This window comes from Hemibagrus wyckioides, linkage group LG26 (assembly GCF_019097595.1).
Source record: "Hemibagrus wyckioides isolate EC202008001 linkage group LG26, SWU_Hwy_1.0, whole genome shotgun sequence".
Lineage (NCBI taxonomy): Eukaryota > Metazoa > Chordata > Actinopteri > Siluriformes > Bagridae > Hemibagrus > Hemibagrus wyckioides.
In genome coordinates, this window is record NC_080735.1 from 14,971,048 (window position 1) to 14,993,095 (window position 22,048).

Below are 22,048 nucleotides of genomic sequence, written 5' to 3' on the forward strand. Positions count from 1 at the left end.
TTCATCCCAAAGGTGTTCTATCAGGTTGAGGTCAGGACTCTGTGAAGTTCCTCCACACCAAACTCACTCATCCATGTCTTTATGGACCTTGCCTTGTGCACTGGTGTGCAGTCATGTTGGAACAGGAAGGGGTCATCCCCAAACTGTTCCCACAAAGTTGGGAGCATGAACTTGTCCGAAATGTCTTGGTATGAAGCTGAAGCATTAAGAGTACCTTTTACTAGAATTAAGGGGCTGAGCCCAACCTCTGAAATCAATGATTTGGAGGGGTGTCCCAAAACTTTTGGCAAAATAGTGTGTATGTATGCTATGCTTAGCTACTATGGACTATTTTGTTGGCTGGTGCTCATTCCCTTGAGAAGTCAGCACTTGTGTTCAGCTTTGACATTGACATTAATAGAACAATTACAATGGCATTGAATAAAAGAGAAAGAGCTGTAACTGAGTTATAGCAGAGGCTCAGTCACCAATCTACCATTCATTGAGACTTTTATGGACTTTTATTTCAGGTCTCCTAACATCTTAATTTAGAAGAAGGCATATATTTTGCTCACAGAAAATCAAACCATCCAAACACATTTTGAAAGATTTTAATAGTATCCCATAGTATGGAAATATCCCATATAAAGTGTTACACCCTGAAAAAATTCAAGTTATCTGACAATGCTAAGGCAATCGAGTGTATCTTGGCTACTGTTTAAGGTAACCAACACTGGACCACCACATTCACACATTCGGGCACTGACATGATCTTTTCTTCATCCAATATGTCTGTTACAATCAATCTTATTATAATAGTGAACATCAACAAATAGCACAACAGCACAGCACAACAAATAAATATAATATCAATAATTTGATATTGATTAGATTATATATAATATAATCAGTCTCCATCATCCCTCATCTTTTATCTATATGGTGTAGTTTATAGAGTTTTAAGATAAAGAGCTAAAAATCTATTCCTATCATGTGAACTCATGTACTGCACCTTTATGCTTTCATAAATAAAACATAAAAAGTTTTTAAAAACATCTTCTGGAGCGACATGTAAAGCAGCTAGGACATGCTTTCATTTCTATTTTATTCTGATGTGTCCTGCTACCAGTCTCTCTCATGAGGCTCTCTGTATGGGATTCCCAAATGCTCAAAGACCGACCTCTCAGTAGGCGTATTTAATGCCAAACCCGGTACCACTTTCACGCTGCGATCGCGCACCACACCGGCGTTTAGCGAGTGTTCTGACAGGCTCATGGCCTTAGTCTTGGCGAGTGCACGCATGGAGCGATTGAAGTGGGCCGAACCGGTGAAGTAGAGCAGAGCGCATGCAAATTCACTGTGGGGCACCACGATGATGTCGAGCCTTCGATAGCGCTGATCCGAGCCTGGCAGAACACATACGCCCATGTACTTCTTCTGCTCGCCGTTGTCCTCGTGGCTCACCAGATCATCAGTCAAGAAGCCTGGTGAACACAGATGAGCAGCTAAGAGTCATATTTCCCGATTTTATATTAGGTTTTAGTGCATCAAGCCCTTAAATTTCCAATCCTTTGGCAGAACTGATGAAGCCTTGTTTTTAAGTGGTGAAAAGTTTAGGATTATAATGCAAGTACAGTCAGTCTTGACTGACTCCTACTACAAGTTAATGGTACAGTCGGAGATATTTGGTGGTGTGAAACTCAAAGTCCTATTAAGTAAATTGGCGCACACAAGCCTGAATGCTAATCCAAGAGGATCCAAAAAATGTTTTGGAATCTTAATCTCTTCATGAAATGTTTTGAGATACATGATTTGATTCTGTGGACATTTTTATTTTTAAAACAGGAAGTCAGGGTGAACGCATTAAGGGGGTGTGTCACATATTATAGAGGGCATTTATTTAGAGGATTAGAGGACTAATGAAGGATAATTAATAGTTTTCTTTATGGAAGTATTCATTTATAAAATGAAAACAGGAACAGCTCTAATTAATTATCATTAACTTAATTATTCATTTCTGGACTGTTTTCTTACACATACTAAATATATGTGTGTGTGTGTAGTACATGTTGGTTTCCATAATATAAAAGTCCCAAAAAAACAATTTTGACTGCTGAAGCACTTTAAATTTGCTGACTAAACCTTTAAATCTTGTCAGTAAGGTCAGTGTCTTTAACCACTAGTAAAAACCTAGAGCATGTAGGTGAAGCAAATGATTTACGGCTGTCCACATATCTCCAATTGATTGTACTAATGTAGCGTACGCATACCCATCTGACGGAGGAGCTGGAGCACTTTGCTAAAGACGCCCTTGTGCGATTGGCCGTCTCGGTGAGTGATGAGCACGTCCACATCTCCACATGTGGGCTTCCCGCGCCGGTACGAGCCGCACGCCACCACCTGCAGCTCTGGGTTCACGCTGTGCGCTGCCTCTCTCACCTGTCAATCACAAAAGCAGTTTAACTGACACATGGCCATAAGCGAACCCAGTGCAGTAATGTTCAACAGCACTGACAGTGGGTTAACGATTAACGCTTATAGTACACCAGCTGCCTAGGTGAAATACTTTGAAAGATGGAACATTTATAGGACATCACGCCAGAAGGAACATCCCAGTAATGATGGCCACAAGCAATATATATGTGAAGGTTCACACATATAATGTGAGACCTATAACAACTAAGGGAAATATATGTGAAAGTCAATAATTTAAGGCTGATTTAAGGTCCATCACTGGAGATGGAGATTACATGGTCTATTCTCTCTATTCCGTATTTGCTCCTTGCCTCCCAGCATTTGGGCTTTGAACTTGCTCGAGGAGAGGTTACATGCACTACATATCATCCTGTCAAGTGCAAGAGGACACATGCTATCCTCATCTTCTTCATCTGTACTTTCTATCTGGCCGAGGAGGGAAAACCAAGCAATACTATAAGAAAAACAACTGGCTTCAGGCCTCGGCTCAGCCAGAGAGCAAAGGGAGTTTCTGACTTATGATGCGCCAGCTTTCAGAAGTTCCTCAGGGAGAACAGACACGCTCGCCACCTCTGCTTTCGCCATCAAGCCGCCAAAAAAGTTTGACGGCCCTCTCTTAGCCAGAACGAATTTTTTTTTTGTCTTATTACACTCACATTACTCTGAGAGATGTGGAAGTATTTTAGAATTGCTCAGCGTGTATTGGTAATATAGAGCTGAATACTCCCTCATGGCATGTTGGCTTGACAGGATGACGATGGTCATTTCCTTTACAGTTAGCTCTCTACCATAATTGCGGCTCATGGCATGGTTACAGTTATGACAAGTCGTGAATCGGGACGCGATGCAGTCTGTTACGGACCGTTTTCTCGATGGCGGCCGCCTCGCTCCTTGGCATCCGATCGAGGAAGTCGTCGTAGTGCTTCAGGCCAATTCTCAGCGTGTGAGACAAAGTGGCCTTGGTGCGAATATCCTCCAGTGTACGAAACCCCTTCAATGATATGAACACAGATTTAGTTAGATAAACTTTAAAACATGTGACCTGGCTTTCATTCATGAGTTGATAGTGACATTTTATACCAAAAATAACAGATAGACAAACTGGTTTTGTTTCATCAGTGTATGACTCTGGTAGCTTGTTTAAAGCAAACTAGTCTTCCATTCTTTATTTCTGGATTGCATTTTCATAAAACCACTGTATTGATTCCAACTGGTCAGAAAGTATTGATACAACAGTAACTCTGACAGTGGTTCTGGATGCAAAGCAAATAGGTTTATAAACATGAACAATATATATATATATATATAAAAGTCTCTTGAGCATCTTAATAAATAAATCTTAATTTTATGTTGTGGGGAAAAATGAACCACAAATTGGTCAACATGCTACAATTACAGTGCTATAAAATTCCCTTTATTTGTCATAAGCACTTATGGCAAAAGATGAACTTCAGCACTTTCATTCAGCTGTTCAGCTCCTTACCTGTTGGTACCAGAGCTTGGCAGTCTTTGCACCAACACCCCAGATGTTGGTGAACATCTCCAAGACGGGCACAGCCTCCCCGAACTGGTCCAACTTCCTCAGGTGCCCGCTCTCCATGATCTCTACAATCTTATTGGCCATGCTCTTGCCGATGCCTGGGATCTTGTAGGCTTCCTGGCAACATGGACATGGCTGTATATTACGTATTATAAGTGACGTAGCTGCTTAAAATATGGTCAGTGGTTCACAGAGGAAATAGGGATGCAGTAAAAAAAAAATTGGTATTGTACTAATATTTGCCTTAAGCTTTAGATTACTACAAAATGTGGAAATAGGGGCTAATATTGAAAAAATTGGAAAAAAATGGCCACAGATGTGCAGCATGGTGGCTTAGTGGTCAGCACTGTTGCCTCACAGCAAGAAGGTCCTGGGTTCAAATCCCAGGTTCGAACAGGCAGGGGCCTTTCTGTGTGGAGTTTGTATGTTCTCCCTGTGCGGGTTTACTCTGGTTTCCTCCCACAGTCCAAAAACATGTACATTAGGATGATTGATGACTCTGTACCCCTGCCTTTCGCCCAATGTGTGCTGGGATAGGCTCCAGCAGATCCCAGTGACCCTAATTAGGAATAAAGCAATGGATGGATGGCCACAGATGATACTGATATCTGTGGATTAATATTTTCTTATTCAATCCACAGATATATTTTTATGTATAGTGCCTTGCATAAATATTTGCTCCCTTCAACATTTTACACATTTTGCAGTATAAGGCGCGAAACTTGGAATCTCAATTAATTAACAATTTATTTTGACATCCCCAAATGACTGTCATCATTTAGTCGTGCAAAACTGATTGAATTTACATCCCCAAGTCATGTGAGATTTCTCTACCGGCTTTGCACAACTGGTTCTTTGATATTTTTTGCAAGGCACTGTAATTAGTAATGAGTTTTTTCGATTAAATGGCTGCTGTATTGTGATATATCCTGCAATAAATCCAAATCACAAAGGTGAAATCCGTGACATCGCTGGCATGCTGTCCTAACGCTAACCTCATATGAAGAGATCGGCTTGGGATGGCTCTTGAGTGCGTTAACGGCTTTCGAGTAGCTCAGCGCTCTCCACTTGTCACCCGTGTGCGTGTACACTTTGGCTAGCTGCTCCAGCTTGTCAGTGATGTGATCGTTGTGGTTCTTGCTCTTGGTTCGAGACGACTGGGCGCACACCCACTTTCCCAGCACCTCTGTTTTTTCGGACGTATTCTGAGTGTCAGCTGGGGCACCGGGATCGTGTTTAACCCCGCTGATCAGAGCCTCCAGGTCTTTCTGTGAGACAGCATCTTCCTCCAGGGGTTCTTCCTGAGTCTCGGGCACCTGTGGGGAATGAAAAGGAAAGAATGTGGGTTATGTCTATTAAGAGTGTTGATCTAGGATCAGTTTTTGGCTTTTGTTTCGTGACACACAGCAATCTGATTGTTCGAGACATTGTTCAACAACCTTGCTATTGTGACTATTATCAAGATTTTCCTTTCATTCATAGATTACGGGTTCTTTATGCCAAATCAATAAAGACAGGACCAAGCTAAAGCGTATATGCATATACAGGGCAAGTGATTGTGTTAAAATGATCTCAAACCATTTCCAAATTACATTAAAGCTATCATGATGAGGTTAATGTTTTTCCACATTAATAGCATTAAAGATATCCTGACCTGGCAAGCCTTGCTTTCACCGATTAAATTATATCCCCTGACATGATGATTTGAACAACAGGAGTTTAACCTTGATCAGCATTTCCGCTTCGAGACACCGGAATAAATTAAATAGGCAAACAAACAAACAATGGTCTGATGGATTCTGCAGAGGCTTTACCATGTCAGCTGGATCATCTTGAGCTGATTTGTGATCCGGTGGCTGTGTTTCCTCAGGAACAGGGATGCAGCTGACAACGCTCGGCTTTGGTTTCTCAGCTGGAGCATCCTGAGGACTAAGGACAAAGAGAAAGTATTAAGCCAAATGTTAAAAAAATATACTGTAAAAAACCATGCATCAGAATAGCTGTATTATATATCCAGTGTGTGACTGAATTTTAATTTTACCAACAGTGAAGTGTGTTCGTTTTACAGACAGTTACATTTCTAAGCAAGTGGTGAATGAATTAATGAATTGCACGGCATAAATCTGTGACACTTTGATACTGATATTTTTAGTGTTTAATGGCCAAAAAATCTGCCTCACTCATATTTATAATGATAATAATAATAATAATCAGAAATACCGGTCACATGGATGCAGCCTGTAGTCTCCTGTGCTCACAAGCTTCTTCTCAGAGATGCAAGCACTGAGCCAAGTGCATTTTACCAGCTGCACAGCAGGGGGAAAGGTTTCCATCTTCAGCAGCCTCAATGCTCGCTCCCTGTCCACCGACTCATCCACAACCACGTGCGTGCAACTGGGACCGTAAGCAGCTTCCACCTGGCCCCCATTCTGCACGATCTGCTGCTGGAATATGTCACAACGGGCATTTCCTATGCCAGCAGGGACTATGTGGATGCAGACACCCTGAAATATGTTCCCTAAAAGCGGAAAACAGATGTTGAATAGCAGCGAGCAACCATCGTCCTATGAGACGCCTTCCAGATGGACACGCGTAGCCATTACGAAATGCTCCTGAAGTAGACATAGTAATATTGAAACACAAACCATCAGTATGTAGCCTATGATAAGGGGTATTTTTTCACACAACACTGATATACCTTTTTAGATGTGAAAAAATTATCACTTAGTCATTATTGTGATATTGGGATTTATACAACAGTGATGTTGAAAACTCAACTCTGATTGGTCAGAAGGTGTTGATTGATTCTCTCTAACAGCACAGAACGCACAGTTGATCCAGCTGCAGAGTTTGTATTAATACGCTTGTTTTAATATGTAAGCGTTTCTACAATAGACAGAGGGACGTGGCAGATTTTCCAAATAAACTGAAAATTGTATACTTGCACCAACCAGGCATAACATTATGACCACCTCCCATTGTGTTGGTCCCCCTTTTGCTGCCAAAACAGCCCTGACTCCATCATGCACTGTGTATTCTGACACCTTCATATCAGGACCAGCATTAACTTCTTCAGCAATCTGAGCAACAGTAGCTCGTCTGTTGGATCGGATCACACGGGCCAGCCTTCTCTCCCCACGTGCATCACTGAGCCTTGCCCGTCCTTGACCCTGTCGCCGGTTCACCACTGTTCCTTCCTTGGACCACTTTTGATAGATACTGACCACTGCAGACCGGGAACACCCCACAAGAGCTGCAGTTTTGGAGATGCTCTGATCCAGTGGTCTAGCCATCACAATTTGGCCCTTCATCAAAATCGCTCAAATCCTTACGCTTGTCCATTTTTCCTGCTTCTAACACATCAACTTTGAGGACAAAATGTTGACTTGCTGCCTCATATATCCCACCCACTAACAGGTGCCATGATGAGGAGATATTCACTATTTCACCTTTCACTGTTCATAACGTTATGCCTGATCGGCGTATAAGTGATATGGTGAAGTTTGCTGCGTCATGATGTTCATTTAGTATTTTTGGAAGTCATCTGCTCTGTGTAATAGAACTTAATCTCATCCAAGCTGTATTCGCACCTCACACCCAGTATTTCCAGCTCTAGAACCAGGATAAAATGGTTACAAAACACGACCACAGTTACACACATTTGATCAATGCATTAAATTACATTACCAGTAATAGGCTTCTTGACTGGAGGGGCATCTTTACCCTGATGTGGCCGGTGCCTCTTCACTTTTGGGAAGGCTTTCATAATGCCATGGGTCTCCATTTCGAGTAGATGACAGGAGAGAATCCCTAATAATAAGCACAGAAATATATAAACAACTTAAATAAGGATAATTAACCACATTAAACATCTACTACTTTTACAAGACTAGAAAGGTCCTGATTTCTAGTCGGCGTTTTAATGCATACTTCCATACTAAACAGTATGTGTGAAATCAGAGCCTCGGGTTTATTATGGTTTCGTTTGTGCGCACTTTAAGACTAGGTGATCAGCATACTATTATTATCAAACTATTATCATCTAACAAAGCAAAACGAATCAGAAGTGGGTTTAAAATAAGCAGCTCACGTTATCTACCGCTTTATAATCCCCAAACAGCCGCCATGCAGATTTCATGTAAACACCAACCAGGGTTGCCAGATTGTATCCGAGGTGTTCCATCCCAACTACAGATTAAAACCCTCCCATTTAAAAACCAGCCATACTGTGATATAACTAATACAATATCAAACAGTTATAACAGTTAATAACTTTGTGATATCGACTTACAACAATCACAACAACCCGCTAATCAAGCCTGAAGTCTGATTGGGCAGAACTCGAGATCTCCTGAACCTTATTGGCTAAAAACTGAACCGTGTTATTAAAACGTCAACATTACACTTTATTGTAAAGTTCTTCTGAATAGAAAATCAATAAAATATCGTGTTTCTTAGTCAAAAATAAAAAGCCTGACCAAAAGAATCCCGATAGCGTGGGAACCCGCCCAATCTGGCAACACTGACACCAACTGGCGAACACAGCCTTTAAAAAGAAAAACAAGAGAACCACTTCCGTGTCATCGTCTCTTCCGAAAAATGTTTATGTATATATATGTAAATATGAAGTAGACATAAGCTGGAAAATATATCTATTGTTTAAATACATGTGTATAGATATGCTATGTGTTGAAGAAACTGTTTATTCTTTAAAAAAAATCTTTCTTTTATTTTTATTTTTATTTTTGCCTCATCGTCGTTTCCATGGAAACCCTTCGCGTGGTTCTGCTGCAGGAAGTTTAGCAACATGGCTGTTCAATGCTGGTCGGATCTCCTGAAGGCTGCTAAGAAAACGGCGTTGATCTCAGATGGTATATATATATTTTATTTTTTTCTTAGTATTTTGTTGTGAAATACTTTTAAACATGTTATAGTATTATTGATACAGACACAGAGCGTAATGTAAAAGCTTAGCATAAAGGCAGCACTCGTGGCGCGTGCTAACTTCTTATTTCTGGGAGCTTGTGTCAATTGATTGATCTTGATGTTATATATATATATATATATATATATATATATATATATATATATACTTTTATATTAACATGCAAAACAAGGACCGTAATATCGTAATTAATATGGCGACAAATCAAAATATCGCGATATTTCTTCTAGGGAATTGCATAAACTTATCTGGTTTACTTATCTATTCATGAGGGAGTCACAGAATAAAATAAATGTTTTCAAGAAGTAGATGTTAAGTTACATCTACATGAATAGAAACATACACTATATTGCCAAAAGTTTTGGGACATCCCTCCAAATCATTGAATTCAGGGGTTGGGCTCAGCCTCTTATTTCCAGTGAAAGGAACTCTTAACGCTTCAGCTTCTTACCAAGACATTTCGGACAATTTCATGCTCCCAATTTTGTGGGAACAGTTTGGGGATGACCCCTTCCTGTTCCAACATGACTGTACACCAGTGACCAAAGCAAGGTCCATAGATGAGAGAGTTTGGTGTGGAGGAACTTCACAGAGTCCTGACCTCAACCTGATAGAACACCTTTGGGATGAATTAGAGCGGAGACTGTGAACCAGGTCAAAACTGGGATGTCTGCCTTTACATGTACATGAATGTAATATGGAGTTGTCCTGCCCTTTGCAGCTATAACAGCTTCAGCTCTTCTGGGAAGGCTTTCCACAAGGTTTAGGAGTGTGTTTATGGGAATTTTTGACCAATCCTCTAGAAGTGAATTTGTGAGGTCAGGCACTGATGGTGGACGAGAAGGTCTAGCTCGCAGTCTCCGCTTGTATTCATCCCAAAGGTGTTCTATCGAGTTGAGGTCAGGACTTTGTGAAGTTCCTCCACGCCAAACTCGCTGGATGGACCTTGCTTTGTGCACTGGTGTACAGTCATGTTGGAACAGGAAGGGGTCATCCCCAAACTGTTCCCACAAAGTTGGGAGCATGAAATTTGTCCAAAATGTCTTTGTATGCTTGAAGCATTAAGAGTTCCTTTCACTGGAACTAAGGGGCCAAGCACAACCCCTAAAAAACAACACATAAATTCAATGATTTGGAGGGGTGTCCCAATACTTTTGGCAATATAGTGTAAATATACCATAAGACCAAGGGTTGTGCACACCTGACCATCACATACCATGTACGTATGTTCACAGATGCTAATTAGGTCTGAGATCTTCAGTGGAAACAGTAGCTGTTTATTTTTCTTTTTTTTTTCTGAGGGAATGATATATTAATAATAATAATTAATAATTCTGTCTTTACAGGAAAAAGGAAAGTGCACTACTTGTTTACAGATGGTACAGAGATGGCTGAAGAATATGACTTGAAGACAGATGAGCTTCTTTGTAAGTAAAGTTAAAACCTTTGTTTTGCTTTTAAAACATTATACCCTAATGTAAGTTCTTATTTTCCCAGCCCGTAGGATGCGTTCTAAGACTAAACTTGGAGGACAAGGGGCATGGCAGGTGGAAGTGGGCGAAACAGTCCCGAACTTCACAGAGACGGGAGAAATAAAAGAAAACAGCTCTAATGTAAGTCATTATCAAGTTGCATCATGTTGTTCTTGTATCGACTCCCATTACCTAATATGTAACTTTAATGTTGCTTTGCTTCTGTAGCCAGTGTTTTTGCGCAAGGACACCAAGGCCAGTTTCCAGTGGAGGGTCCGCAACATCCCGTACCCCATAGACACTTATAAGGTCACAGTAGAACCTCTGGAACGTTGCTGTATCATCCGGACCACGAACAAAAAGTAATTCTCAATGAATAAACTCATTTGTCTCAGTAACCACTTTATACTGGTCAGGGTCACGGTGGATCCGGAATACAGCAAGGGGTTGACCCCATTCCATCTCAGGGCACCAGGAACACACACACTGACACCCTCGTTCACACACAGGGGTATTTTAAAGTCACCTATGCATCCACTGGCTTGTTTTAGGAGTTGAGAGGAGGAAGCCTATGTTAATAAAATGAAAATGTGTTGAATAAAATGATAAGTGTTAATTACATATTCATTTATGGTATCTGAGAGTAATTACAAAAGCTAGATTAATTATTTATACACATGTTTATCTGCTCTGTACTCTTCTGTATTCTCTTGTTTCCTCCTACCTTCCAAATACATCTAAGCAACTAGAATATTTATGAGAAACTGAAGGATTGTGTGTGTGTGTGCATTGTGATTCACAAAGGACTAGCATCCCATCCAGGGTTTATTACCGCTTCACATCCAGTGTTCCTGACACAGACCCAGGATCCATCTTACCCTGATCAGGAAAATGCAGTTACTGAAAATATTTCAGTGTATTGAGCATGTAATGACATTGATAATCCCATAGGTGGTGCTGTTGTGAAAGCTTGTGTGCTTTTTATTTAAAAAAAAATCCTTGTATATGTTCCTTCCTTTTCCCAGGTACTATAAGAAGTTCAATCTCCCAGATATTGACCGTTGCCAGCTGCCTCTAGAGAGCTCAGCCTTGAGCTTCAGCCATGGCAACAACACTTTAATCATAAGCGTAAGTTATAATCCTTCACTTGCCATTTCACTTAATCACCCCCTGCTTGGTCCATGCCTTTATTTTCAATAAAAGTGGAATCACAGTGATTTTATAAGATTCCCTCATTTATCTTGAAATGCTGTATATGTAGTCCATTTAGCTGCATAAAGCAATGACCTCTGATATATAAAATAGAAAGAAGACGATAAAGGATCCACTTGGGCTGTGTGAAAGCCAGTTTCAGACAAGCATGAGAAGGAAAACCCAGTTTAGATCCGCTTTTGCTTCTTTTGTATTGTGTTCGCTGCTCTTGTAAGCATTTCTTTCACATCTGTCATAGTATAAGAAGCCCAAAGAGATTTTAGCCCTGGAACAGGAGCTGATGAGGGAACTGAAGAAACTGAAGGGGACAAATGAAGGAGACGTGGACTGTAAAACCCAGTGAACTGGTGTGGACTCTTTGTAGTGTTATGTGCATCTGTCTTTTTTTTTTTTTCTTCCTTACGGATTCATGCTTCATTTTGTACAATGTGCAGAAAGTATAATATCACCTGGATGTATATAGATGTTTTGGTTATTTCTAAAGTTCAGTTATTTTGAAGTGTATGCGAATTTCATCAATAAAGTACAGGATGTATAGAAACTTAACTTCAGTTCTTGGGAGACATGTTTTGAGTAATGCCTCCACCATGGCTGCCCAGTAAAAATGCTTATACATGGTGATGCCATTGAGGTTACATTTATTCCAAACACAAGGCCTGGAAGATTGCCCTTTGTTCGATTCTTGTAGAAAAATTAATCTTTAAAATTATCATCTTCATTGGCATTTTTTATAATAATGAAATATTTTTCTCATCTTCTTTCACATAAATCTATCACATTGGTTAATAATTTTACATTACCCACAATGCCTTTTCACTCCATGCTGACGCCGGTGCCGATTGGCAGTTACCCCATGCTTCATCTCTGCGTAAAGAGTGATGCAGCAGAACTTTAGCTATTTACTCCTCCCTTGTACATATTGCTCAGGCTTGTATCTTTGCAGAGCTTGATCTCTGGCATAACTCGGCATAACAGGTCATATAGCTGCATTCTGTAACTTTGAGTTTAACAGTTGTCTTTCTCATTAATATGATATTTAACGGTGCTGGAAAATCTTGAGAGCAAGAAATTATGCTCTTGTTCGCTTCTGACATAAATAGTGAAATAATAATGCAACATCAGCCTACAAATTAGCACAAGTATTGTTTAGCACATATATGCAATAACTGTTTAGTATATTTCAATATAAATCATAATAAAACTATTTTTAATCAGTGACTAGATAGATAGATAGATAGATAGATAGATAGATAGATAGATAGACAGATAGATAGACAGATGGATAGATAAATGTCAGTGTAGCCCCATGTTGTAAGGGATTATTAGTAATTGATTAGTTGACTGAGTAACTGATTAGTTGATTTTGGTTAGATTCTATAAACCTAAAACCCTGGAGACCATCCAGTGAAGGCATCCTTGCATTGATTGGATTGAAGATTAATTAATTCTTTATAAATCCGCATCTGCTTGATGAGCTACACCTACCAGACTTGTGAGTTTTGCACTGAAAGACGGTTACTTAATCTACATAGTAAACACTTTCATATACAAACCATAAATAATACCAAGAACAATAAAAAGTCGGCAAATCAGATTTGATTCAGAGATTTAGGCCTATACAAATAATATTAGTACAGTTTTAGAGGTGTTTATCTCTAATTCCATGCTGGTGTCAGATAAATTCAGTGCTATTTCTAACTCTAATCTCTTTCATGCTCTTTAATACAGTATTTTATTTGTGTGCAAAATGCAAACTAGTGAAAGGTTCTGTTTAGGCTAATAAGCAATAATCTTTATCACACTGATTTTTATCAGCTTCACTCTTAAGATTCCAGGTTCTTTATGCTTGATTAGAAGAATGCAGGAATGTGGCACCGAATCAAAAGTTCTCACGTTCAAGCGACTGTTTTGTCCATGGAAAAACAGAACCCGCTGTGCATTATTATCCCTATGGTGTTGACAATCATTCTAGCGTCCAAACATTTGCACACACCATTGGAGCTTTCCAGGAACAGAGCAGCTCCTGGCTCGGACCTCATCTCTGTGTACTCCCTCCGCACAAAAAGGTGGTACGCCCTAGCTTCCAGCTGCTGTATTTTCCAGAAAGAACCAATTCCTAATGTCCAGGGAGAATCCTTGGCTTGACTGAGTATTCTGAAATTTCTGCAGGCAAATGTTCAGACTGAGAAGGTCTACAAGTTAACGGTCACCTAGAGAGAGAGAGAGGCTCTTCTAGATCCTCCAGTCAGTGTCGAACACAGGAACTTTCATCCAATAGCTTTCTTCCCTTACCATGTGCGGACAAGAAGTCTAGCCTGCTGGCTGCGTTTAACGCTCATCTCCAGTTCTGGGTGGATGCAGAACGTTTATAGTCTCCATGCTTGTGTGGGCTTGTTATGCAGAAAAGCTCGGTTTCTGCTTTTAGTATCGCTTGGTGCAAATGGTTGATATCTTAGACATTTCTTTTTGCATTTTCAAACCATGTGTCATGAGGCATAGGAAAATTTGGCTTATTTGCTGGGATTCAGAACAAGAAGGAATTTCACATGTCACATGATGAATCATCTAATGGTTTGTAATTGTGTGATTCCAGCTTATAACAGTCCAATTTTTTTCTCTTCTGAACATTAAGCATGAATGATCTGCCTTTCTGAATGGAATGGGCACAGGGTTGGTGCTCAGTCCCAGTTTCACCAGTTTTCAATGATCCTGACAATCAGGCTGCGAACATGGAAAGATTCCAGGGCTTGTTGATAAACTGGAAGTCGTGGGAAGATTTAAAGAAAAAAAGAGCAAATAGGCAGTAGGGTGATGTGATTTTTGTCCAGTGTCTCTTGTTCCTTTCCCTCTCTCTCTGTCCCTCCCTGTCTCGAGGCCCCAGCAGTCATGCTCGGCTGCCTCACCAGAGACACTCGTTCTTTTGCCCCTTTTCAACCTCATGCATCCCTCTTTGCTTCTTCCCAGCCATTCCCCCATCTTTCAGAGCCTTTTGCCTCATCTCACCCCTGAATCTCTCTCTCTCTCTCCCCCCTCCCTTATGCAATGCCACTCTCCTTTTTCCCGTGATGGCTGACCCCTTCTTGTGTCATTATTCGAGCCCTGCCATTGTACAACATGTTCCTTTTCTCTCTGGCCGACAAAGAGGGCATTTGATCAGAGGGTTACGGTGTGCGGCTCACAGAAATGCGACTACGTGGTGGTAACCTTTGTTTGGGGCCTGCAACGCTGCGTTGACCTCATCGCTCCTGAAGCGAAAGGCCCAAAACCATTCAAAAGCCAGTCTCACTTGCTGAGCACATTCAATCAGGCCTGGCCAGTCACAGATATTGGTTCCTGGTTAACTGGGGCTCACAGGCTTCTTGTTTTTCAGCGGGAGCTGAGCTTGCCAGGGCCAAAAAACAAAAAAACAAAAAACAGCTATACTACCCTGGCGATAAACCTATTGAATAGTTGTGAGTATGTCTCTTGGGTGTTTTTTTTTCCTCCCTCAGGCCACTGCTGTTGTATACCTCATCTCTAAAGGAATCTGTGTCCTAATTTGCCCAAGGACAGCTTTTCAACTTTAACCTCTACTACCCCTCTACTACTTGCTGTTCTCTGGTGCCCACACACATGCAGCACATCACCGAAAAGGTGCTTAAGCAATTTATGAGAAAATACTGAAGCATGTTCAATGCACTCGGACTTTGAGTAAATTGGTGATCTTTTAAAAACAGATGTCAGAGAATTAATTTAATTAAAATCTATATTTTATATACATTTAAACATATGGCATTCATTATAAATGAAAAGGAAAACAGTACGCTTACAGACATTTTAATACGCACTCTATAATAAATATTTCTGTCCGCACTTTTAAAAATTCCTCTGATAAAAATATATATTCAAATATAGACAATGGAAAGGAGACGGTTGTGTCTCAAAAGACATAGACAAATCTGCATAAGTGCACCAGAGAGGTTGTTGTATTTTGTTGAATGGGATTGTTTAAAACAACATAGCTGCCATGTGTGAGTGTATTTGTTGTGTGTGTGTGTGTGTGTGTGTGTGTGTCTCATTCCCAGAGATAAACTGCACATTACTTAACGAATGGCTTCTGGAGGCCTTCCCTCTTAAGCTGATTTGAGAACAGTCTGGGTTTTTTTTTTAATTATTATTATTATTATAACTAAGAAGCAGTCTCTTCAGAAGTCAAATAAAGTCTCTGCATTTAAATTAGACACACACAAATTAAATCCAGTTTGATTGTTCAAGCTACTTTACAAGAGGTCTTTTTAAAGATGTGTGTAGATGTTTAGCTCTATATGTGCATGTGCGTGTCTAAATATATTCGTGTGTGTGTAAACGGGCATCTTTAGTTGACACCAGGCCGATGGCTGTGTTTAGTCCTCTTGCTGAGCTGATAAGGGACAATATCGAAGGGCTTATGCTCAGTGAGCAGGTGTCCTCGTGGAAAGCGTTTCATGAAATGAGCTTCTCTCTGGTGCTGTTGCGTGCGCGTCGCCTTCCGTGGACGGCCCTTACGTGTAAATGCCATGTACCAGCCTTTGTACTTGGCATTCTGCAGTGCTGTGTAGTTGTTCTCCAGGACGATTTCAGTGAAAATGCAGTCCTTGCCATGACCCTTCCTCTGGAACAGGGACAGCGAAACATTCAGAGGACATAAAGTTAGAAAACTGTTATTCCGCTGCGCTGGTTTTTATTGCATTGTGGAAGGTGGGAAGGAGACGTGCTCAGATGTTGTTAAAAATTCTAACCGGGTTCAAGGATTCAAAGACATTTATATTACTGTTTTATGCATGTTTGCTTTAAAAGAAAATGTCTAAAAATCCTATGAAGTAAGAGTGACGTGGGATGAAAATTCACAGTGTGCTATTTATACTACACAAATATCCTGGTTTTTAGTATTTGCTCATGACTTTACCTTTTATAAAGCATAAGGCTACATGGAATATAAGTGGAGTAAGTAGCAAACCATCTGCTTAGAGAGTTTCCAAAACAACGATCTGTAGTTTCACAAAACATTTATTAAAATTTAAAATATCTTCTACAGATCTTTCTTTCTGTCTGTCTGTCTTTCTTTCATTTTGAAATACTGATTTTTGTAATATTGATCATTTGCTATTATAGATTAATAATAAACTACATAATGAGCACAAAATCTGTACTTTGTATCAGAATAAAAACCCCCAAACATTTGCCTCACCCGTCCAATCAGCTTTCCTTTCTTGTTCATGCATATGTAGAAGCCGGTCTTAGCTCCACGGATACGAATCCGACTCCCAAACGTATCGGTCTCCACTATCAGTTTGGCTGGAAGTGTCAAAAAAAAAAAATTACAAACAAGCTTTGTGTCTAGACAAATATTTAATCATTCTTATCGTCCTTAACATTGTACTCTGAATCTGGATAAATCCAAAATATTATAGAGTATGCATATATTTATACATACATATTTTTAGAGCAATTACAGAAGAAAGTTTATGGAGAAGACTTACAGAAGAAACTCACGTGGATAATTTCAACATGATAACAAATTTTTTTTTATAATGAAATAGAAATGAAAATGGTGGAACTTTAGCTATTCATCACAAATTGTATCAAATTAATTGTCAAATCTTAGTCAGCAATTTCAATTTTAGCAGTGGGCATAAACATGTAGTGATCTGTGATACAAAAGCAAAAAGTTAAAAACATAATGCTGTACAATTTGACCATGTGATTTAGTTTTTTTCTTCTTCATCGCAGTCCAAGCATATCCACATACAGTGCATGTGAATTTACATTAAGCAGGGCAGTTTATAAAGTCATAGTGTAATGGACAGAGCAAATCGGTATCCGGGATATGGACGCATTCTCAACGTGGACTGTCCTGTTTTTACTTTCATATTATAAAGCAATCACTCTGACCTCTATTGTATTTACTAAGAGGCTTAAGCTATCTTAAGTGACCACGTTTGTCGTGGTTGCGTCTTTCTCATTACCCCATCTTCATTCAACATGCATTTTCATTCTGCATCATAGGCCTTTCAGGCAAATAACATAAAGCAAAGCGTGCATTGTCATCTTTTGAAAGCCTTTGCAATACAAATTTAAAAGGTAAAAAAAAAAGGTTTACAATTCTTCTTCTTCTTCAGCTTTATATATACCATTTTGTTCTGAAAGAAAGCATCTATTTGTTCCATCTGAGGGAAACTTGCACTTGCACAAGCATGCTGATTCTCCATCTTGGGTCTTTTTTGACAGGCTTTTTTGTGTATGATGGTGGGCGTGCACGTGTGCTCTCGGTGCATTGGCAAATGCGTAAGAAACTCGTACGAATGGTTAAGGTAACGATGGCAGGCGAAACTCCCTGTGTCGGTGATTTCCTACAATTTCCCTTTAGTCATCAATCACGCTTAAATCGCCTTTAACGTTTAGAGCACGTGCGAGGTGGCGACGTGAGCGCGCGCTCTGTCTGTCCCGCAGAAAAAAAAGGCGAAATGGGAGAAACACAAGAGGCGACGAAAACGAGTCTAAAAAAAGAAAAGAGAGACGAAGTGGAAAGATGGCGAGACACACCGAGGTGACAAAGTTAAAGCAGGTGCAGTAAAGCTTCTGTGAAACCTAAAATAATCGTTTTTCATAAAATGTAATGCGGAACCACTCCAGCGAAAGTAACCTGATTAGTGCATATTATAACCCACACCTTAAGAAGCTCGTGCTAACATTGCCTTTTTTTTAATGGCTAAACCATATACACTATTGTTTTTTTTTTCTTGCCCAATTTCAAGGCACACAAAAGGTTTGTCTCAAGGTTAGAAAATGATTCGTCTTTCCATATCCTCCAGCTCTATTTTATTTTATTTTTTTTTGTTCGACAGAGAACTGCTCGGGAAATGTTTAGCTAAGACGGTACAGAGGTAAGATGAGTAACTGATGGGTTTTCCAGATTGAGCCGGGTTTTCCCAAGATCCCACACATTCACAACCATATATATGACATTTCAAAATATGCAGGCTGCTTTATAGCTAAACCCTAAGGGACAAATTAAGACAAACATAAGCCATTTTAGTCAGGATTTAATATACTGAAGACTAATTAGGGAATGACTAATTAGGCTACTTCAATAGGTCAATCACTTGCCTAACGATAAAGACAGCCATCCTTGATATATACGATAATCAGGAAACTATTAGCTTGTATATCACATTCTGAAAATAACAGATCAATTGGCTGTGAATTGCGCAATAATTTATTAGCAGGGATATGTAGTATAAAATAACACGATTCAGCTCATTTGCCTGATGATTTTCAAAAAGTGACTTGATGCATACTGCAAATTAACTGAATGTTAAGAGTCAATGCTTAATGACGAAATCATCGCAGTGATGGCTGGGATTTGAGCACACAACCTTCTGATACGTAACCTAAAGCCTTAACTAATGATTCAACCATTCTACCCCTAAATTAAATCACACTGAAAGGTTGCATTTTAACCCTCACCTTTCGACTGAGTCTTACCGTGCATCTATTGTGACTTTCATTGTTTCAGCCAAATGAGCAAATGTAATGGAGTATACTTTAGAATCTATTACATTTGGTAGATATATGCTTTCTGGAACCACCCAAGTACTGAAGCCATACATAAGCCATTAAATGCTAAACTCCTAACAAATCTACACATCAGACTAGGGAATGTTTTAGCCAGACATCCGTTACATATTATAATTAGATAATGTTTAATGCCAATGCATGTTTTCAAGCACAATACGGTATATGGACCATGACTGCAAGTTCAACCGCTCATATTTAGCTACAGTCTCATGAAAGAAATGCATGCTATAGTATATCATTCCTTATAGCTGTGGTGGTACCCTCAAGCTTACACACTTTAAAGCTTTACTGTTTATCTTTGACCTAAAAGGGTGGCTGCCAGGTTTACTGTCAAACAGAAATTAAATGATCCATTTATATAACTTAAATAGTTGATAAAGCTATATTATAGCACTATTTACAGGTGAAAGATAGACAGGTACAAATATATGGAAAACCTGAAAAATCAGTGAGCCACCCAAAGAAACCAGACCTGCTACACTGTGTCAAAAGATATGAGACACTTTTAATATCTGAACATTTTTGTTGTTTTCTCTAGTTTACTAGCAGCACTTTTTTATTCTTAATTTTATTCTGCATATGGTTATGTCAAGTACTTATTATTTAGATCTACATGTATCAACTACCACTTAAATAATTTTAAACCAATTCAGACACCAGTGTAAACTAATGATCCTTGTTGGTTGCTAGATCCCCATTTGAGAAATTGAGCCATTACAGATAATCCTTCTGTTATTTAGTGTTAGTTTATTTTATTTTTGTGTTAGGTTTAATAGATGGCACGTTAGGAAAATTTAATGCACTTTAATCCGACCGTGTTTTCTCTAATTTATGCTGATTAGTAGATTTTACGCGCGGTTTTAGTTTCCTTCTTTTGAAACTACTTTGTGCATTAATTTACTAGGATTGAAAGATGACTTTTTTTTTGTTTTTGGTTTGCTCTTACCGTGCACGTCTCCGTCCTCGCCGTTAGCCACAACTCTCTTATTGCTCAGCACCTGCACGTGTCTGCCGCTCGTGCGGCTGTACAGCTGGTAGGTGCGCGTCAACCGGCGGCTCGTGCGGTCTGATAAGCGGCTGTGCTCGGTCACGTGCTGCTTGAAGTTCGGCACGGACACGGAGTGCAGGCCTGTCGCCGTCTGAAGAAAAACGAAAGCACGCGTAAAAACGGGCTTTTCAGTGATTTGCATTTAATTATATAATAACAACAACAAGACAATGCACAGGAAAAGAAAACACCAATAAAATGCAAAGTGTGCAAAAACCTGGATGGTGTATATATAGGCTAATTCTAGACGAATATTAAGGGGAACATGTACGCTACTAATTCAGTGTGAAACTATAATTTGTTTGCATTTATACCATCAATGCATCGCACATTATTTTGCTCAATAAAGGATTTACAAAGGATTCACAGCTATACTGTATGTAGGGTTGTTACTGTCACACTGTTATGTGGTTTGAGATTTAGATCCAGCGGCGTGGAGGGCGCTTTTGGACAGTTGACATGCCCCTGATGGGCTGTTTTAGCACGAGTGATCTTTCACCCATCTCTCCATGCACCATTTCTCTCAACGATTCCTTTTCATTTCAGCCATGCGTCCTATCCACATGCTATTACCATTACCTTTAGGGCATAGACTTTTTCAAGATGTTAGATGCACAAAAATATAGGCGCAGTATTGAGTTAATGCCTGTACAAACCGAGAAAAACTTTACAGCCTATACAAATAAATGCGCACTTACCTGTGTGTAAAAGATTAGTGTCATAAATTGGATTAACCTGGGAAAAAAAAAACAGGCACGGTTGTTAATTGGTGCAGCTAATAAGTATATGTATTATTTGCTAAAAACAAACAAACAAATAAAAACAAACGTGAGATTTACTTACAGGTAACCCCACTTAGAAGATTTCAGCTTCATTGTGAGATTCTGCAAACGCTTGCGTCTGTCTCCTGATTTAAATCCTTCATGAGTTCCCTGATTCTGATGGGACAGCGTTAGTCCCGATGGAAATGTCCTCTAAAAATAGATCCCGCTGCTGATCAACTACCAATTAAGTTGAATTGACAGCACACAATTTTATAGTCTATTGAGAGAGATCCATAATTCCCTCATAAAAAATAAAAAACGTCGTCCACCGTATATATAACTGGACAATCCAAAAAACAAACCGTTCTCGCTGTTATTCCAGAGCATTCAAGCGGATTTTACTACCTGCTCCCCGAACCACAGACACTGTGAGCCAGTGATCTGATTCGTATTAACGACCAGGGGAAAAAATAAACGGGAGAAAACGGAAGGGATCTTATCCGCTATCCAGGAGACGCGATCGCATCTAATATGAGCGCGCAGTAACTTGTGCATTATTTCAGTTGTTCTTATTTTCTCATGGCATAGCTAATATGAATCCCCAAAGACCTTAATAATCAGTCATAAGGCAAAACTTGTTGAAGTCATTTCTGAATTTTTGAAACGGATGATCCGCTTTCAGATTAAAGTGAAATGATGCAACAGAAGTCTGCTTTTCATCCCGCAGTTTATCCCGCAGAGAAGTGCGGCTCGGAGCAGCCTTCCCTCCGCATTTAAGTCCCGACACTGAACACACACACACACACACACGCACGCGCGCGCGCGCAAAGGCAGGAGGAGCAAAGACAAAGTCACGTTTAAAAACATACAGATAAGATCTGGGGCATTTGAATGCCAGTGTCTCAGTAATATGCTGTCATTTATATCAAATATTACAATATGGTGCCCTTAAACCCTACGATGTTATTCTGATGTGCTGTTTAGTTTATATTGTTTTGAAGCATTCGGTTTTTTTCA

General features: G+C 39.7%; 3 protein-coding genes across 5 annotated transcripts; 1 reads left to right on the top strand and 2 right to left on the bottom strand.

Annotated features, from left to right (window-relative positions):
* Positions 1–574: 574 nt before the first annotated feature.
* Positions 575–8,507, bottom strand: poll (polymerase (DNA directed), lambda). Of its 3 annotated transcripts, none has more exons than XM_058381160.1 (9): positions 8,286–8,507; positions 7,682–7,804; positions 6,215–6,512; positions 5,809–5,923; positions 4,990–5,310; positions 3,938–4,111; positions 3,317–3,445; positions 2,250–2,418; positions 575–1,463 (listed from the first exon to the last, which is right to left on the bottom strand). In XM_058381160.1, exons 2-9 carry the CDS (start codon positions 7,776–7,778, stop codon positions 1,102–1,104), a joined length of 1,665 nt encoding a protein of 554 aa, XP_058237143.1. In that variant the 5' UTR covers positions 7,779–7,804; positions 8,286–8,507; the 3' UTR covers positions 575–1,101. The 3 variants fall into 3 exon arrangements, with proteins under 3 accessions (XP_058237143.1, XP_058237144.1, XP_058237142.1); XM_058381161.1 differs by lacking the exon at positions 8,286–8,507 and adding an exon at positions 8,094–8,244; XM_058381159.1 differs by lacking the exon at positions 8,286–8,507 and adding an exon at positions 8,085–8,242.
* Positions 8,508–8,788: 281 nt separating this feature from the next.
* dpcd (deleted in primary ciliary dyskinesia homolog (mouse)) lies at positions 8,789–12,160 on the top strand. The gene is made up of 6 exons (XM_058381162.1): positions 8,789–8,865; positions 10,286–10,366; positions 10,437–10,552; positions 10,640–10,773; positions 11,437–11,539; positions 11,862–12,160. The coding sequence occupies exons 1-6, from the start codon at positions 8,802–8,804 to the stop codon at positions 11,964–11,966; spliced, it is 603 nt and encodes a 200-aa protein (XP_058237145.1). The 5' UTR covers positions 8,789–8,801; the 3' UTR covers positions 11,967–12,160.
* Positions 12,161–15,833: 3,673 nt separating this feature from the next.
* Positions 15,834–21,781, bottom strand: fgf8b (fibroblast growth factor 8b). The gene is made up of 5 exons (XM_058380079.1): positions 21,111–21,781; positions 20,966–21,002; positions 20,166–20,358; positions 16,830–16,936; positions 15,834–16,253 (listed from the first exon to the last, which is right to left on the bottom strand). The coding sequence occupies exons 1-5, from the start codon at positions 21,140–21,142 to the stop codon at positions 15,978–15,980; spliced, it is 645 nt and encodes a 214-aa protein (XP_058236062.1). The 5' UTR covers positions 21,143–21,781; the 3' UTR covers positions 15,834–15,977.
* Between the last annotated feature and the right edge of the window lie 267 nt (positions 21,782–22,048).

Excerpts from the sequence above, each read along its gene's own strand:
- poll (XM_058381160.1), bottom strand. The coding sequence starts at position 7,778 with ATGGAGACCCATGGCATTATGAAAGCCTTCCCAAAAGTGAAGAGGCAC. Across the intron at positions 6,513-7,681 it reads AGTCAAGAAGCCTATTACTG|GGAACATATTTCAGGGTGTC; the intron begins GTAATGTAATTT and ends TTCCGCTTTTAG. Across the intron at positions 5,924-6,214 it reads AGGCTGCATCCATGTGACCG|TCCTCAGGATGCTCCAGCTG; the intron begins GTATTTCTGATT and ends CTTTGTCCTTAG.
- dpcd (XM_058381162.1), top strand. The coding sequence starts at position 8,802 with ATGGCTGTTCAATGCTGGTCGGATCTCCTGAAGGCTGCTAAGAAAACG. Across the intron at positions 8,866-10,285 it reads AACGGCGTTGATCTCAGATG|GAAAAAGGAAAGTGCACTAC; the intron begins GTATATATATAT and ends CTGTCTTTACAG. Across the intron at positions 10,367-10,436 it reads GAAGACAGATGAGCTTCTTT|CCCGTAGGATGCGTTCTAAG; the intron begins GTAAGTAAAGTT and ends TTATTTTCCCAG.
- fgf8b (XM_058380079.1), bottom strand. The coding sequence starts at position 21,142 with ATGAAGCTGAAATCTTCTAAGTGGGGTTACCT. Across the intron at positions 20,359-20,965 it reads CACTAATCTTTTACACACAG|ACGGCGACAGGCCTGCACTC; the intron begins GTAAGTGCGCAT and ends GTTTTTCTTCAG. Across the intron at positions 16,937-20,165 it reads CGAGGACGGAGACGTGCACG|CCAAACTGATAGTGGAGACC; the intron begins GTAAGAGCAAAC and ends TGACACTTCCAG.